The sequence below is a fragment of the Eleginops maclovinus genome, chromosome 3 (assembly GCF_036324505.1).
Source record: "Eleginops maclovinus isolate JMC-PN-2008 ecotype Puerto Natales chromosome 3, JC_Emac_rtc_rv5, whole genome shotgun sequence".
Taxonomy (NCBI): Eukaryota; Metazoa; Chordata; class Actinopteri; order Perciformes; family Eleginopidae; genus Eleginops; species Eleginops maclovinus.
This window is the reverse complement of record NC_086351.1, coordinates 26,622,216-26,640,241: the sequence shown is the minus strand read 5'-3', so window position 1 is coordinate 26,640,241 and position 18,026 is coordinate 26,622,216. Positions and strand designations below refer to the sequence as shown.

Below are 18,026 nucleotides of genomic sequence, written 5' to 3'. Positions count from 1 at the left end.
TCCTGTTCTTTATTTGTCTCTTCCCATCCACATAATTAGCTTTTATGGTTTTCTTTCATCATATGCTTATTTTCCTTATATTTTCTCTTTTGCTTTTTCTTTCCTCTCCACTTCTGTCCTTCCTCCTTCTTTTTCATTTCACTCTTCTCCTTGCCTAAAATCCATTTCTCCAACTCCTTTTCCTCTCCTGCTGTCCTTTCCCTCCCTTTATCTCCTCTCCCCTCTTCTCTCCTATTCATAATTTTCTCATGTCCTTTCCTCAGGCCTGCAAGATCCCAGAGACAGCCTTGTTCAGCCTGGCCCCTTCTGAAGAGGGGTCCAGACCCTGCTCTGTGCTGTGCTGGGACCTCCTGCAGACCAGCATCCCGGGAGCGCTGGAGTTCCCTCTGCCGCTGAGATACATGCTCCTCAGCCTGCTTCCCCAGCCCGACACTGGAGTTGGATCAGCAGGATGGAGCCTCCCTGCTCCTATCCGATCAGACTTCCCCAGGCAGAGTGTGTCTGTTCCTGGGGAAGCAGAGTCTGGGGGGGGCCTGAGCAGTAGGTGGGTGAAGCAAAGCGTACTGTCTATGCTGGCTGCGATAGTCCATTTGGAGCAGGGCACTAAATCCGGCTGGCAGAGCACAGACAGCTGGGAGGTTCTGTTGCTAGTCACAGCTGGGTAAATTCTTCAGATGAAGGAGAATGAAAAAATCCCTCAACATTTCCTCATAATTAAAGTCAGAAGCACTTTTACACACAATACAAAGGCCAATGAGCATATCCTATTCATCTTAACACTTACAGCTCTGGAAAAAATGAAGAGACCACTCCAAATGTTTCTTCAATCTTTATCTCTACATGTTTGGCAGCCATTCTGGTGTCTGTTGAATTCCAGCATAGATAAATGTTGTCAGTAGTTGATAGAATACAATTTTAAAAAATGTAATAAAACAAGAGAAAATTATACTGCTGAAGTGGTCTCTTCATTTTTTCCGGGGCCATATATTCTGGTCCCAGAGGCCATATTGGTTCTTATTTAATGTGTGTAAATGTAAAACGTTAAGCCATGCACAATTATGGACACACACAGAGAGCCAAAGTGTGTCAGCATCTGGCTTCAGTTCGGGCTCTGCCCATGATGCACCTCAGAGATTTGCAGATGGACATAGCAGTGATGTGACGTGTGACATGTTGGTGGGTGTGTGAGCTCTTATCTGTGTGTGGTTAAAGGGGCTGGGATATGAGCTGTCTGTGGACACTTTATTTATGTTTTTTATTCATTTTTTGCAGAAGCATAGTACTTACACATCAGGAACACCTTGGGGTGACATACGTCATCCTGAATGAGGACCCCTGTCCACGGATGCTGATCCACAACAAGTGTCCTATCCCGCTGTTGCTGAAGGAAACCGTCAAAGGTAGGGAGACGACTCTACTCATCTCGTACTACTTGTATATCATTTTACTACTATTTCTTGTACCGGTTCTTCTTGTTTTCAATTAGAAACTCCAAGGGCTGAGGTGTACTGCCGTCCTCTGCCTGCTAACTGCTCCCTGCACCATGAGCTCTACCACCATTTCTCCAGTTTTCCTGAGTGCAGACAGAAGGAGATGCTGCCCACACTGCTGTTAAAAACCACATCAGACCACAGCTCCACTGACTGGACTGACCCCATAGACATCAACTGCCCCGAGACTCAGGTAAGGGCTGCTGGGTCTGGTGAGGTGTACGATTATACAGGATTTTGTCTCTAATGTAAGGGGATGTCATGCCTCAGCACTAAAAATACACTTTATTTCCCTTTTGATTGTATTAAGTGAAAATGATCTGCACTTTAAACACAAATAATAGTTTCAAAAAATCTTATTCACTACTGATGTAAATTAAATAACTCGTTGTCACAGCTCTCACTGACAGGGGGAGCTCTGGCCTGCCCTAGTGAGCATGATTTTGGATTAGCACGGTAGTTTTTGCAACACAACCTCATCAGTGGCTCCTCCGATGATCAGGATACCTGCTGGATTCTTTACAGACTGGTCGGCCATGGCATTAGTAGGGTTGCGACCATTCCAGATAGAGAGCACACGATCAAAACTCCTCTACTGTGGACAATTTTTTCAAAAAGATAAGCAATTTGTCCTATCCAAATGATCAAGCTTCCTTTACAACTTCAAAAATCAACCCAAACTGAATCAAAATCAGCCCACCAGGAGTACAAGTATGGCCACTTTCCAGGTTAAAACTGCAATTTAGGGTCATGAAACATACTCCTATTATGATCCTTCAAATTATTATTCACTACTGATGTACATTAAATAACTTGTTGTCACAGCTCATAGCATTGGCATTAGTGAGGTTACTTCAGGGACATCTCTGAGGTTGTATATCTGTGACGCTTGGTCACCTCTTAGCCGTGGTACATGCTGAAAGGTGCTCTGTTGCAGGTTATTTTCTAATGAGATGAGCTGGCTGTAGTACAGGCCTCTGGGGTTCATCAGCCACCAGCTGCAGAAAAGACAGTAGTCTTGGAGGCTTATGGATTTTTATTATTTGTAATTAACTGACAAAAAGCCTGATCCACTTTGTTTGTTGTACAGTACTGTATGTTGCATGTTTTTATTGACTGTTATTTACTTTTATATAATTAAATGTGTCTTTAGCGTGACTAACAAAATCTGTCCAGGGACTACAGATGAAACGTAGCCTCTTGGCTAACTCTGGCACATTTACAGAAATGCTGATTAATGTGCACTGTCCCTGTTAAATAAATGAATAAATAAGTATCACAATATGCTGTATCTATAGTACACAAATGCCATATACAAGGAAAGGTTTGGGTGAAATAAAACACGCAATGTTTGGTACACAATTTCAGCATTTCTATTTAAATATATTAAGCCTGTTCACACAGCTGCAGATGTGTGTCGGATGACGTGTGTGTGTGCCCACTGTGGTTAGGTCAATAGGCAGCACACATTGGTTCAGCCCCTGTGTGGGGTGAGTCAGATATAAAGGAGAAGTGTGTGTAATGTTTGGTGTTGTGTCTAGACAGCTGCGGGCTGGGGTTGAGGTGGAGGCTGTGTATCTCTTGTTACTGTGAGATCTCAGTCTGACCTCTGAAGGAGAGGTCAAAGGTCGCACTTGTTATGACTGCTCAGCGAAGTTTAGCAGGGATCTGCCTCCCTTTGTCACTGTGACCTTGCAGTGGTGGAGGTTAAACTCAGACACATGTATGCTCTGAAACACATATCAAGAGTGAAATGACTCTGTGAAAGGGGTAAAGTTAGAAATGAGCAATAGTCCATTAAAAGAGGATGTTGATCTTTCTGAGTGCAAACCTGTGTTGTTGCACAGGTGGTGTTCCTGCCAGGCTTCGGCTGTCTCTACATTGAAGTGCTGTATGAGAAAGGCACCCTGGTTCTGTGTCTTGCACCAGAGGGCAGCATGGACGCTGTGATCCACCAGCACAGCAGGTATGTGTGCTCCGGCAGTGCTTTTGTTGTTGTTGTTGTTTTATGCAGTTATAATTTTGAACCCTAAGGAACTGTTCATGCATGTTGTTGTATCTAAGCTCAAGCTATCTTCCTGTGTGCCTTTATTGTGTTTTACCTCAATTATTATATTATTGTTAAGAGCAATGTCTGCATGCAACATTTGTCTCCAGACATGAAGAAACAGGCATCACTTGGACCACAGGAGGGCAATAAAACCTTCTTGTGTTGTCATGAGGGAAATGAGTACAGCTTTATTCCATTACATCAACATATAGCAACTTTTTTCTTTTGGCAAAACAGGAAATTAATATAATCACACATTAGTCAAATGTAAACAAACTACATCAAACAATGTTCTTGGTTCTGGTGGTTGGAAACTCATTAAACATGGTGAGCACAGGATGAATACATTTGGTCTCCCTTCAATGTCTAAATAATAAAACACCTACTTAGGACTTAAATGATGTCAGAAATGTTTTCTTTCTTAGACAGTAATAAAGTGCAATTAAAGATATGACTGTCTAAATCCTTGCTAAACATGCATGTGTAAATGTTTTTATTTAACATATAAGACTGAATAACTTGTTTCAGGTCACTGAAACCGTCCTGCAAAGTGCTCCTTGGTGAGGCCAGTGTGGTGTTAAGTGATGACATCACCAATCCATCTGGATCTGTGGAGCTGCTTAGACTAACATTGACCAAGCTGCTCCTCAGCCTGACTCCAGCCACCCCCTCCCTGCCCCAGGACCTGACCTTTGACCCTGACCTGGGTGCAGCACACATCTCCACTCTGTTGCCCCACGCCTCACTGATCGAGGTCTACTGCTCCAACCTGCAAGTGGACAACCAGCTGTACAACAGAGCCAGCTTCCACTTCCCTGTGCTACTGTGCCATGATCAGAGAGGCACTGCTGAGCCTGGGGGGGGGGCCTGGAGCAGCGATGCCAACCTCGCTGAGTCTCCTGAAGTCATGGAGGAGTTCAAACACTCCTGCTTCCTGCAGCTGAGGATGACGCTGGCAGGGGACCGGTGCAACGCGGAGGAGGTGGGAATATGATTTGTTTCTGTGTTCTGTGTCACAGTAGTGGGGGCTACAGAAGCCCTCGTAGGAAAGTGCGAAAAAATTATTCATACTTTCCATTTTCTAAGTCTGGGTTATTGTTTTTTCTTAACTGTGTTCAGAATTTAGGAACAGGTGGACAAGGGTTTGCCAGGATAATCTCTTTATGGTTATGTATAAAAAATCTGTGAAACTATTTGTGCATCACTACCCCATCGTTCTAATTATGACTTAAATCTGCATTTTAGCTGCCATCACATTAACCTTCTGGACAAAAAGAGGCATGACAGTGATGTTACATGCATGCTAAGAATAGAGTGGAATTAAAACTTTCTTCAGAACACGTTAATGTTTTCAGAACATGGCGTAGTGGTGCATTTCAGCCTCTTTATGAGGACAAAAATATTTGTTTCAAAGTGCGTTGTTTAAGCTATGAACCTTTTTACAGTCATTGAAACAGGAGAGTACATAAATTAAATGGATTCAACAGATTTGTTTCTTCTATGACATGTATGTATAACTTGGTATTGATTGAGTCATGACCGAAAGAACGAGCTTGCGGATACAAGCGGCCGAAATGGGATTTCTCCGCAGGGTGGCTGGCATCTCCCTTAGGGATAAGGTGAGAAGTTCAGTCATCCGGGAGGGACTCGGACTAGAACCGCTGCTCCTTCGCGTTGAAAGGAGCCAGTTGAGGTGGTTCGGGCACCTAGTGAGGATGCCACATGGGCGCCTCCCTAGGGAGGTGTTCCAGGCACGTTCAGCTGGGAAGAGACCGAGGGGTAGACCTAGGACCAGGTGGAGGGATTATATCTCTTCGCTGGCCTGGGAGCGCCTTGGAATCCCCCAGTCAGAGCTGGTTGATGTGGCCAGGGAAAGAGAAGTTTGGGGCTCTCTGCTGGAGCTGTTACCTCCGCGACCTGGACAGAAAAGCGGGAGAAGATGGATGGATGGACGGACGGACGGACGGAGGGAGGGAGGGAGGGAGGGAGGGAGGGAGGGAGGGAGGGAGGGAGGGAGGGAGGGAGTGGGTCTCTTTTGAAAGAAGACCTGAATACTCGTGTCAAAAAATATGTAATTTCTTTGACACCTCTTAAAGAGAGAGCCATACGTCTGTTTGTTCCCTTCTCTTATTCCATAAAAAATAGTTATGAATACAGACTTCATAACCTTTTTTGTAAATATTTTTTCTCCTCAGATCTCCTTCCAGCTCCAACCTGCCCGAGTCTACCTGGAAGACACCTTTGTTTACTACATTAAAACCCTGTTCCACACCTACATCCCTGATAGTGCCATGGCCTCGGCCCCAGCAGCGCCGCAGAGGGGGCCACAGTGTGGCTCAGCCCCCATCCTCCCTGAACAGGTATTCATAATGTCATGCTTTTATTGAGGCACTAATAGGACTGAATGTGTTCTGGTTTAATCGCTGCATTCAGCTAGGGCCAGACATGCAGGAAGCAGCATCCCACCTCACTTTGGTTATAAGTATGCCGACCCAGGAGGTCTGCTCAATTTGGGCAGTATCTAGCTAATAAACCAATTTTTTTAAATGATTTGTGTTGTTGTTTTCACAATGATGTTATCCATGAATGTTGGCTTCTCTAACTGCAACTTCGTCATTTCACATACATCGATAATCATTTTTAGGACAGGATTAAATGATTATCTTTCATATAATTAAGGTGCATGCTGAAGGGTAGGGTTAGAGTACAGATATTGTTCCTTAGTATTCCTGGGCATTATTCACTAAATCTCTTACGTTGGTCCCAGGTGCTGCAGTCGGTGCAGGCGCTGGTGCACCCTGTGCGGCTGCAGAGGCTGAGCATCCAGCCGGTCAACCTGCTGGTCAGCATCCATGCCTCCCTCAAGTTGTACATCGCTTCAGACCACACTCCTCTCTCCTTCTCCCTGTTTGAGAGAGGCCCTCTGTTCACCACAGCCAGACAGCTGGTGCACGCTCTGGCCATGCACTACGCTGCGGGGGCCCTCTTCAGAGCCGGTGAGTGGTGGTTAGTCTTTCTCTCTCAACTGCCTCCAATTCACCTGCTGCCAAATCAGTCAGCAAAGGGTCCAACAAGCTTGTGTTTTATATATTGACACAACACAGTTTTACAGCATATCATCTCATTTATTCTTGTTATGATTTCTTTTACATAATCATAATCAAAATATTCCTTCCCTGTTAATGGCCTGAATGCACAAGCCATTATGCTGGCTCGTAAATGTCCTAAGTGCAGATGAAGTTAAATGATGCATCTTTAGAACCAGCTGTATTCCACTTTATACAGCCCGCTTCTGGCCGCAGTTACAGTTAAGTAAAAATAAAGAAGCTCAGGTGGCAACTAATGATGCATCCAGAGTCTGAATTAAGCTCCAATGTGCACACATGTACATTAGGTCTTGTGTGTGTAGGAGTGTTTTCACCTTTCATGCCATGTTGAGGGATCAAACACATGTTAAACGTAGCCTGTCTCATTGAACATGCTTTTTGACTGGGGGCTTCAAACTGGATTGTTATCATTCTTACATGCTACGCTTAATGTGTTTATATATATATATATATATTTTTTTTAAAGAGCACAAGATTGTGTTTACTCTTAATCTGACAATTAATTTTGATGTCAAAGAGCAGCAGACTACACAAAACATGTCTGTGAAGTGTTTTGCTCAAAATACCAAACAGATCACCCATTGTAGCATGCCTCACCCCCTCTATTTCAGCCCTGTTCCTGAAGTGCTGATTCTGTGACTGTAACTTTAAATGAACTAGCTGCTGCTGGCCACGCCCCTTTGGAGCTGCTGCTGGCCACGCCCCTTTGGAGCTGCTGCTGGCCACGCCTCTTTGGAGCGTCATGCTCTCTCGTCTGAAGAGAGTTTTCTACCGGGAGAAACTCAGCTAAACGCTGCCGTGATTAAACGTCATATTATGTTCCAAAATTAAAAATGATTGTGTGAATTCAAAAGGACTTATAGGAAAAGACGACCAGGCTGTTCATGATGCTCCAGCGGACGTTATTAATGTGCGTCTGCCGTGGGGAACTACAGTTCTCTGTAGACAGAGAGACATATTCTTCATTAGGTTGGAAATAAAAAAGGAAAGTGAAACTTATGTCTGTGACAAACACTGAACTATGGACTTTATTTGATCATTTCAGTTAAAAAGTAACATTCATATTTCTCCTTTTGATTAATATAGTGTTGAACGTTCAAAACTAAACATTTTAGCAAGTTACGGTATAAGTTTTAAAATGCTTAATAAGCACCGTAACTTTCATGAAACGCAAGGCCAAATGTTGTGTCACGGTAAAAGTTGATTTCCTTTCATAAAGGAAGGTCCAGTGTTTCCTAAGCTAAAGAGGTTATAAAGGAAGAGCTCCTTTCCTATCATCTAGAGCAGGGGTGCCCAACCTTTTTTGAACTAAGATCTACTTTTAAAGTTGATAGTGTGTCGAGATCTACCAAGCCATATCGAAAGTCATAGCCTAGCCACAATTAATTGTGCACCTATATAATAACACAATGTTCTGACACAAAGATCAAGTTTTAACAATAATATTACATTTATTGAAGTAAATGTACGTCTGCAAAGAATAAGCACAAGTAGGCCTGGGACTCGCCCGTAACAACACAACAACATACAACCCAATTAATACAATGCCTAATTTAAGTTGGAAAAGTGGTTCTCTACCTTAGTGGGACTTCTGGCACTGAGAGGAGGAAGCTAGTCTCTCATAGTAGGACAGTAGGAGCTGAGTGCCAGCCGTAAGCAGGCCGCAAGGTGGTCATCAGTCATGGTGGATCTGTATTTTGACTTAATGATTTTTATATGTGAAAAGGCAAACTCACACAATTATGTTGATCCAAAAAGTGCAGTCAAATTCTTTGCAGTTTGTCTGAGGTTGGGGTACTTCTCTTTCTGCATTAGACTCCAGAATTGGACATTTGTGTCAGGTGAAGCTCTTGATTTGAGCTCAATGTCATTATTTAGTGTGAGGATCTCATTCTCAATAGCACCGCTATCCAGGTTGAAGAGTGATGCCACTTTGGACGTTATACAATCCACATCTATATTTTCCCCAAATGGAAAACTGAGAAAACTGACAACAGGCTCAATGGATGCAAAGTCAGTAAAGCGCCTGTCAAATTCTGACAAGATGCTTTGCACTTGATCATCATAACGTGCACTCTCAAGCTCTGCACAGTCTTTGCCCTGACGCTTAAGTTCTGTGTCCATGTGTGGAAAGTTCTGCAGATCACACTGTTGCAACCTGCTTGATAGCAGCTGTAACTTGCTTTTAAAGGTGTTCACGGAGCTGATCATGTTGATGATGTGTTTGTTCTTACCCTGCAGCTCTAGATTTAAGTTATTGAGCTTGTCAGTCAGATCAGTAAGAAAGGCCCAATGCAAGAGTCACTGACTGTCAGCTGTGCATACTCAGCATGGTTTGAACGTTTCAGAAATGTTTTAATTTCGGGCAACAATTCAGAAAACCGTTCCAGAAATGTACCTCTGCTGAGCCACCTTACGTCTGTGTGCAGCAGCAGATCTGTGTGTTCTACACCGGTCTTCTCCAGTTGCGCACGGAATAATCACCTCTGCAGACTCCTGGCCGGAACAGAACAGGCAATCTTGTTAGCCACATCCATCACGTCTTTCATATTTAAAAATCTTCCCGCACAACCCCTGCTGGTGAATTATACAATGGTAATTCAGGAAATCCGGGAAAGATTCAGACTGTTTGCACAATCCAATGAACCCAGCAGTACGTCCAATCATTGCTGGAGCCCCATCGGTTGTAATGGAGATGAGTTTGAAGAGGGGCAACTTGCTCTTACTAACGAATTCCATAAAAACCTGAAAAATATCTGTGCCTCTTGTGTGCCCTTTCAAAGGCAAAATGGTCAGCAGCTCTTCTTTTACACTCATATTGTCGAAAACCATTCTAATGAACACACATAGCTGAGCCACATCCACAGCATCAGTGGATTCATCGAAGTGCAGAGAAAAACACTCACATGTGTCAATATCATTCCTCAATTGCTGTTCAACATCCTCCACCATTCCCTCGCATCACGTCCTGAATAGCAGACACAATCTCCTTTCGATTTTTAAATTGTCAAAAAGCGCATCTGCGGCTTCCATGAACGCTTCTTTCACAATCTCACCATCCTTGAAAGATTTCTCTCCTTTTGCAAGAACACGACAGACACGATAAGAAGCTATGGTTGCAGCCTTACTCGTGGTATTGGGCCTGGTAAAAATGGACTGTTGTGCTGCTAGCTGACTTTTCAAGTCCTTGACTTTTCGGACGCGCAGTGGTGATTTAGCTGGGAAGTTTGTATCGTAGCTCTTGTGGACCGTCTTTAAATGCCGCTCCAAATTCCCTTTCTTTGGTAAAGCCACATTTGCATTGCAGATAAGACAGATGGACTTGGCATTCGAATACACGAAAAAATAATCCTCCTCCCACTCTGAATGAAAATGATAAGTTTTAGATGTTTTAGCTTCTGCCGCCATGGTAGTATCCACTCGCTCTAGTCAAGCTTCTCGCGCCCTTCTGAGTCCTTAGTTAGAACCTAGCAACCATACCATGCGCGTGCAGATAGAAAGAAGCACGTGAGATGTTTTCTGTGATTATGCCTGATCTACCTTACTATAGCTGTACAAATCTACACACTGCTTCCCTCGATCAGCAGTTCATTGTGCCTATTTAAGATGTTTTAAGTTGGAAGTTTTAATGTAGGCCTATTCTACACAACAGTAGGAGGATAGCCTACACACAACATTTTTTCGCGATCGACTGGAACTCAGCCCGCAATCGACTGGTAGACCGCAATCGATTGGTTGGGCACCCCTGATCTAGAGAATTCCAACAGCTCTTATCATGGCGGCCACTGAGGTACTGCTGGGCCATTTCACTCCGTTAGGAACCTTCCTAAAATATACTGATTCCACCGCAACCCAGATTACTTCCATAACAGCTGCGGGAGTGGTTTCAGTTCGTCGACTGTATATGGGGGACGATAGGTTGGGACGTAGGCTGGACATTGCCAGGAGTTCAATGTAAAGCCAGCCCACATTGTCCTTATTACGTCATAAGGACAAATCTGGATCAGCTCATTTGTACCCCCGTTTTCAGAGATGTAGGTAAGGAGGAAAAGAGAGAGGGTTGTATTTTCTGACACTTTGTGAGTCTCCTTACACACCGGGGTCACACATTAAACATAAACATACACACATAAAAGACATCATAAAGTGCATTTTGCATAATAGGGGACCTTTAAATGGGAAAGAGTAGTAAAAATTAACTTTCACCAATGAATAATCACGATTAGTAATCTTGATCTCAAAATTGATCAAAACAATGGTTATCATCATTTTGGCCTTAATCCTGAGGGACAATGTGCATGTAGCCCCTTTCACTTTTCTGTTGTAGACTGCAGGTAACTGGAAATGATCAGAAAATCTGTGTTTCTGAAATGGTTTGTTTATATTGCAATATTGTAATATTCAAGCCTTACAGTTTAATGTAACTATAAAGTGCTCTTTTCATCGACCCCAGGGGAGTTGGAAGGGCATCGACACAGAGTCAAAAAATATGACTCCCCACAAAACAAATCTCTTGTTGAAATTAAGTCAATTGTATTGAATATTCAAAGATGTACTGGCTAGAACTTAAATCCATAGTTGTTTTCACTAAATGGACAGAAGAATAACAGGGTTTTTGCTCAACTGAGAAACTCCACTTACTCTCACAATGTGTTGAGTTAAGCTAGGAAATGATGGTTCCCCAAGGGCGTCATTGCTTTGTGGCAGGAATCACAAACTATATTGCTCCACCAAGTCAAATCCCAACCACTGGAGGCTCGAAAAAGATTTACATTCTATCATTTTATAATACACCCTTTTATTCTAAGCTGTGACTGATGACTCATGGTGTGCAGGCCGTATGTTAAAGATAATGTGTGGACGGCAGATCCAGGCCCTGTAAAGGCTCCGCAGCTCTCCTGAATAGTCCTGCTGTCGAGTCAAAGCCTCCACACATGTTCTGATTTAGCCGCTCATTTCAACATCAGAAATCACCGTTCTGGGCCGACACTTCCTTCCCGCTGTCTCTCGTTAGAGCCTTAATTTCTGCTCGTATTTCAACGCGTCACTTCAATGCACACTTCTGTTCCTAAGTCATCTTGAAGTTAGGGGCACTGGGAAGCATTGCATTCTGGGACTGATTATTTTAGGATATACGGTGCTTCAATCAAACACTCACCCATGGGCATAAATCAACACACACACGTGCATAGACTCATGGATACTAGAAGAAGTGCACTATCTGTGCATACACACCAGTATGTGCACATTATGTGTTTTCAAGCATGACTCAGCCCTGTAAACATTAGCTCCTGTCAGGAGTTCATGCTTTACCCAGACCACAGCTGGGACACCATGTGAAGCAGAAACGAGCACTAGGCCCGGCTGGAGACGGATCCTACCATTACAGCCCATCATTCAAGACCGAATTGACAGAGAGTCAGAGCAGAGCGGGTCGGTGTCTTGAGAAGTGGCTATTTGATTTTTGAGATGCAATTGTCAGGGCATAAATATCAATGAGCCGTGCCATCTAAAGGGTGCTCTAGGGTTGAACGAGAGAGATGAGGTGAGATAGTAGGAGGCTGTAAATCTAACTGTGGAACATGTGTGATTTCATGCAGGAGTGTGTGTGCAGGAGTGTGTGTGCAGGAGTGTGCGTGTAATGGTTTTGGGAATTGTTGTATCGTCGAGAAAAGAATTCTGATAGAATAAACACAATGTTGAAAATATAATCATGATGTAAAACATTGTGTAGGTCTGTTAAATGTTTGGATTGCGCGAGCCTCCCACTCTGAACTGCTTTTGGCCAGAGGAGGAGAGAGAGTTTACTCCAGGGGCTTGTATGCTAAATGTTCCTCCTAAAAGCAGGTGTTCCAGATGTGCAGTTTAAAAAGTTACTGTGAGATCATACATTTTAAAAGTTCTTTCAATTGTTTAGTATATGTTTTTATTGTGGCTGCCTCCAAAAATAATAGTTTAAGTTAAATTAAATATTTGCTTTCAGTCCAAAATTACTTGAAAGCGTTACTGAAAGAGAAAACAGAAAGTAAGCTCTGTGCGAAATCAAAAATAAAAAGAAAGACATTTTATAAGAAGGTATGGTGTGATGAATATCCTGTACTGTGTCTGTGTCTCAGGTTGGGTGGTGGGCTCTCTGGAGATTCTGGGCAGTCCTGCAAGCCTGGTGCGCAGCATCGGTAACGGAGTGTCGGACTTCTTCCGGCTGCCATACGAGGGGCTGACCCGCGGGCCTGGAGCCTTTGTCAGCGGAGTGTCCAGAGGGACCACGTCTTTTGTCAAACATATCTCAAAAGGTAACACAGATAGTCACAGTGCCGGGTTCATTTCTGAGCAGGAAATGTATAAGCTTTATAATACGTAGTCATAACTCACTTTTTTTTTTCTCCCAGACTGATACATGCATTGTTACAAAACCAATAAAACAGTTTTGAACAAACACTGAACACAGGGATTGAACATGCTCCATTTGTGTTCAGGCACGCTGACATCCATCACCAACTTAGCCACGAGCCTGGCCCGGAACATGGACCGCCTCTCTCTCGATGAAGAGCACTACACCCGGCAGGAGGAGTGGAGGCGCCAGCTGCCAGAGAGTCTCGGGGACGGACTGAGGCAGGGACTGTCACGACTCGGCATTAGCTTGTTAGGTATTTGGAGATTTACACACACACAAACACACACACACACACACAACATTCCTGAACAGAAATACAGCAGCACATTGCAGAACAATTCATGTCATCTATGTTATAAAGAACTCTTTTGAAATCTGCTCCTGGTGCTGTAACTCACCTCCTCACTTTTAGTTATCTTCTTAATAGAATGGTTTTAGATGAGAAATGACCCAATGACAGAAACAGTGAAGATCAGAACTATCCCATTCACACAAGGTAGAAAGTGATCCAGAGAAATATATTTAAAAAAAGGAAAGATTGCAATCACACGATTGCAGCAAAAAGAACAATTGCAAGTAATATATGAATCCCAAGAACAATTCATTGAAATTGGCAATTAATGTGATTTGAAATCTGTATTTCCAATATCGGATCTCTCAACATGTATCAAAAGATGTTCTTCCCACACACATTTCACTTTTTATATGCACAGCTCCAGAGCTGTGAGACGGAGTGCAGACAGCACAGCAGGGACTCAGTAAACACCCGAGGGCAGTAAAACTCAAGACACACAGAATATATCACCAGAAACCAAACAGCTGCTGCCCCTCTCTGGGCTACAGTGGATCATGTGCATCAAATACACGTAAAGGAAGGGTCGGATATTTTCTGTTGGGCAAAAGCATTGTCTCTATGTCTAACTCTGTTTCCCATGTCTTAGTGAAATGACATCACTAACCGGACATTATTTGCATCCTGTACTTATTGTTCCTTCATTATGTAAAACTAGTTTTTGAAGAAAGCCCAATACTAAAGAACAACCACCTGGTCCGTGTGTCTTTAGGAGCGATTGCAGGCATCGTGGACCAGCCCATGCAGAACTTCCAGAGGAACTGGGAGACGCAGAGCTCAGCAGGAAGTCATGCCAAAGGGGTGATCTCTGGAGTGGGGAAAGGCATTGTGGGTGTTTTCACCAAGCCCATCGGAGGAGCAGCTGAACTGGTGTCCCAGACAGGTTATGGTGAGTTCAGGGTCAAAGATAACAGCGTTGAGCATCGCTTCTTTACTGAAGGAAGTGATGCTCATTGAAGCTGGAGGATTTCTGTTTATTTTAACAGCCCAATTACTTTTCCTGTGGTTTACAAAAACACACAATTCATTGATTCCAAAGCACAGAGAATGAAAGCACAATCAGGGCATCATACTCGCTGTGATACAGTATATACTATATCATTTATATCATTTGGACATCATCTAATGGAACTTGTTGGACCAAGTTTTTTATTTTGGGTAACAAGCTCCTAAAATCTGAAATTCATCAGTAGATGGATTTATCATTTTGTGAGTTCTTTTTCCCATCTGTCCCCTCGGCTTCAGTCAGAAGTGTTTATTTGGTCTTCCTTAGTGCAGGACCCTATAGAGAACTGCTCAAGAAGCCTTTGGCACACACACACACACACACACACACACACACACACACACACACACACACACACACACACACACACATACACACACACGCGCACACATGTACGTACGCTCACACGCACCTTAAATGTACAAAAACCTATATGTATACATTTAGGTGTATACATTTAGAACAAGTATTTTGTATTTTGCATCACACACACACACACACACACACACACACACACACACACACACACACACAGAGGCTCATACATTTGGATCCATGTGATTCCAGCATACACACTCACTCTCACTGCACACACACAGTGTCGTTATCTGCAGAATTCTGTAATATCCTGGCTAATGAAACACATGATACCTGCACACTCACACACTCAGTGGAGTGGAGCAGCATTGCAGAGCAGCGTTGCAGAGCAGCGTTGCAGAGCAGCGTTGCAGAGCAGCGTTGCAGAGCAGCGTTGCAGAGCAGCGTTGCAGAGCAGCGTTGCAGAGCAGCGTTGCAGAGCAGCGTTGCAGAGCAGCGTTGCAGAGCAGCGGTGACATCATGAATAGATCAGTGTGTGTTCATGGCTGTGAGCACTTGCTGACTTCACTGGCCCACTGCTGCTGCTCTGCTGACAGAACTGACCACACACACATGGCTGATGAACTCACACAGTCTCCTCATGTGTTTGGGAGTTTGCATCAGTGGAATATAACTAAATACATTTACTCAAGCACTCCACAAAAGTACACACTTCACAGTTGTTTGACTACTTTTACTTTTACACTTTATGCTACTACACCATTAAATCCAATAGATTTTTGGAATAACTCCAGATTCAGATGAATAATGCAAACATATAATTCAACTGAGTAGTTTATAAGGTAATGCAAATGAACCTGACTGTTACCGGCTGCAAGAGAAAGTGGGGGCACATGAATGCATCAATCAGATAAGAAAACAATAAATGCTATTCTAAAATGGGCCATTCTACATAGTGATTTGTTGAACTTTATGTCTATGCTCATACTTAACAAAATGTGGAATGCTAGACTTCTACTTTTAATAAAATATTTTGACATTGTGGTATTTCTTTTTGAACTAAAGTAAAATATTCAAAAACTCTTCCACCTCTCTATTTGTTTATTATTAGTAATGCAGTTTAACACTAATGGAGTCTTTTTCCATCAATGTCCTCTTCATCAGCTTGCTGTCCGTTCTGATGGACTCTGTCTTTCCGTCTTTCTCTGCAGGGATCCTTCACGGAGCAGGACTGTGGCAGCTTCCTAAACAGCTGTACCTGCCTACAGAGGAGAAGTCTTGTCGGGCCCCTAACAGCCACCTTAAATATGTCTGGTATGACCTGTCCCCTCCCAGCCCGCATTCTTTCAGCAGGCTCTTCCTTAACTTTTGTCCAGCTTCTCCTTAGAAATGGGACACATGTTTTCTCCCTTGCTTTTCTAGGGCTCTCTCCAGGAATGGATTTTCTTTTTCTTTCCCTTAACACTCATCGTTGTTGCTGTCTTTTTTTTTTTTTTTCTATCCTTGGAGGATTCATTACCCACTTTCCCAAAAAATGGGTCTGGAAAAATGTTTGACCTTGATCCCACACATGGTAGCCAGGCTGCCCTCCCTGGCTCTCATCGGGCCATGTTAAAAGGTTTTTATAAGCACTCGCCAAAGCCGGCAGCTAGACATTTCTTCTTGTTGTTTATCTTTGAGTTTATCCAGAGATGTTTCCCCATGCCATCAGATGGACGATCACCTTCCTCTGTGCTCCAAGGCTTTGGAATTTGGGAGAGATTGAGTTGACACAGATTGCATGTTGTGCCAAGCAGGAGGTTTGGGTCTTGTGTTGAACATATGGCAGTGGTTTGGACAGTGCTGCATCAGACCTGAGTGTTTGAAACTTTTTTTGAAACACTTGAAGCACTGAATATTATCATAAAAATGTATGAGTCCTGTGTCTCCAGAAGGTTATCAGGAGCCGTCAAAAGCGCTGCACATTTCCCACAATTTCATTTGGTTTCCATAGCTATCAAACATTTACTTACTTACTTCACTAAGCAGTCTGTGTCCACTATCAGTCAGAAGAAAGAGGCCACATTTTAGATACAATATTTCTCTAGGACATTCCACTTTAGTTGTCATCACTGGAGGGGCTGGCAGTGCTGTGCTAATGCAAAGGAAGATGAAAACACACAGATGCTGAGTTAATGCTCCCCTGTGGGTTTATTCATGCTGCATTGCAGTCAAACTGGTTTCCATCAGGCATCCATCAATTATTTTTACTGCTACAGGTAGCCCGACACTTGAAGGGTCAAACTGTTTGAGCGGAGTAACACTGAACAGATCCAAAGTGTCCCTCTTGCGGCCGCCTCAACATCTGCTCTGCAATCTGAACACCTGCCTTCCGAAGTAAACACTCTGTCAGAGAAACATGACTGAAGACCTCAGCCCGGCACATATTTCCCCATCCAGCATGTGTGTAATAGGAGCCACACGGGGAACATGTAGAAATGTAAATTGCAGGATGTATATAGACACATATTCTCCTTGTTTGTGTGTGTTGGGGTTGGGGTTGAAGAGGTGGGCACATTGTGTGGTCTTGTGTTTATAGGAAAGGTTTTTATCTGAAGTCAGCAGGACTGCAATTGTGTGTGTGTGTGTGTGTGTGTGTGTGTGTGTGTGTGTGTGTGTGTGTGTGTGTGTGTGTGTGTGTGTGTGTGTGTGTGTGTGTGTGTGTGTGTGTGTGTGTGTGTGTGTGTGTGTGTGTGTATATGTACGCATAACATCTATGCACCCAGAGGAATGTGGTTACTGCCTATATTGCTTTGATAATAATACAACTACATGCTCTTTATTCTTAAGATTTAACCACTTGAATGATCCAAATGGTCTCAAAACTTTTGTCCTCTCTCTGCCCACAGGAAGATGCTCCAGTCTCTGGGACGGCCGGAGCTCCACATGGCTCTGGAGGTGACCCTGGTGAGCGGCTCAGGTCAGGAGCATGCTGGCTGTCTGCTCCTCACTTCGGAGGTGCTGTTTGTGGTCAGTCTCAGTGAGGACACCCAGCAGCAGGCCTTCCCCATCACAGAGGTAAACCAGAGAGAACAGCTCCTGGTATAAATGAGCGTTTCGGTCACTGTGTGGCAGGGAATGTAACGTGTCCTGTCCCCCTGCAGGTGGAGTGCCAGCAGGAGCCGGGGGGCCAGCTCAGCCTCACCTTACAGCAGCAGACAGTAGCCAGTGACACAGAGGTGAGACTCCATGTAACGGCTGCACATGGTGCAAGCATGATGTGGGTATTGACTAAAGACCCTAAATCCCTGCTTACACAGGCTGTACCAG

The 18,026-nt window shown here is 43.7% G+C and overlaps 1 protein-coding gene across 6 annotated transcripts in view; it reads left to right on the top strand.

The window, feature by feature from the left end:
* LOC134861661 (intermembrane lipid transfer protein VPS13B-like) overlaps positions 1–18,026 on the top strand; it is a 325,581-nt gene that overhangs the window by 306,101 nt on the left and 1,454 nt on the right. For all 6 annotated transcript variants that reach the window (XM_063879045.1, XM_063879048.1, XM_063879049.1 and 3 more), the window contains exons 55-67: positions 264–544; positions 1,273–1,400; positions 1,487–1,683; positions 3,338–3,456; positions 4,069–4,522; positions 5,736–5,900; positions 6,308–6,536; positions 12,764–12,940; positions 13,124–13,294; positions 14,106–14,282; positions 15,929–16,031; positions 17,606–17,774; positions 17,861–17,935. In XM_063879045.1, the coding sequence (XP_063735115.1) occupies positions 264–544; positions 1,273–1,400; positions 1,487–1,683; positions 3,338–3,456; positions 4,069–4,522; positions 5,736–5,900; positions 6,308–6,536; positions 12,764–12,940; positions 13,124–13,294; positions 14,106–14,282; positions 15,929–16,031; positions 17,606–17,774; positions 17,861–17,935 (2,445 nt within the window). The remainder of the gene's footprint in view (positions 1–263; positions 545–1,272; positions 1,401–1,486; positions 1,684–3,337; positions 3,457–4,068; positions 4,523–5,735; positions 5,901–6,307; positions 6,537–12,763; positions 12,941–13,123; positions 13,295–14,105; positions 14,283–15,928; positions 16,032–17,605; positions 17,775–17,860; positions 17,936–18,026) is intronic.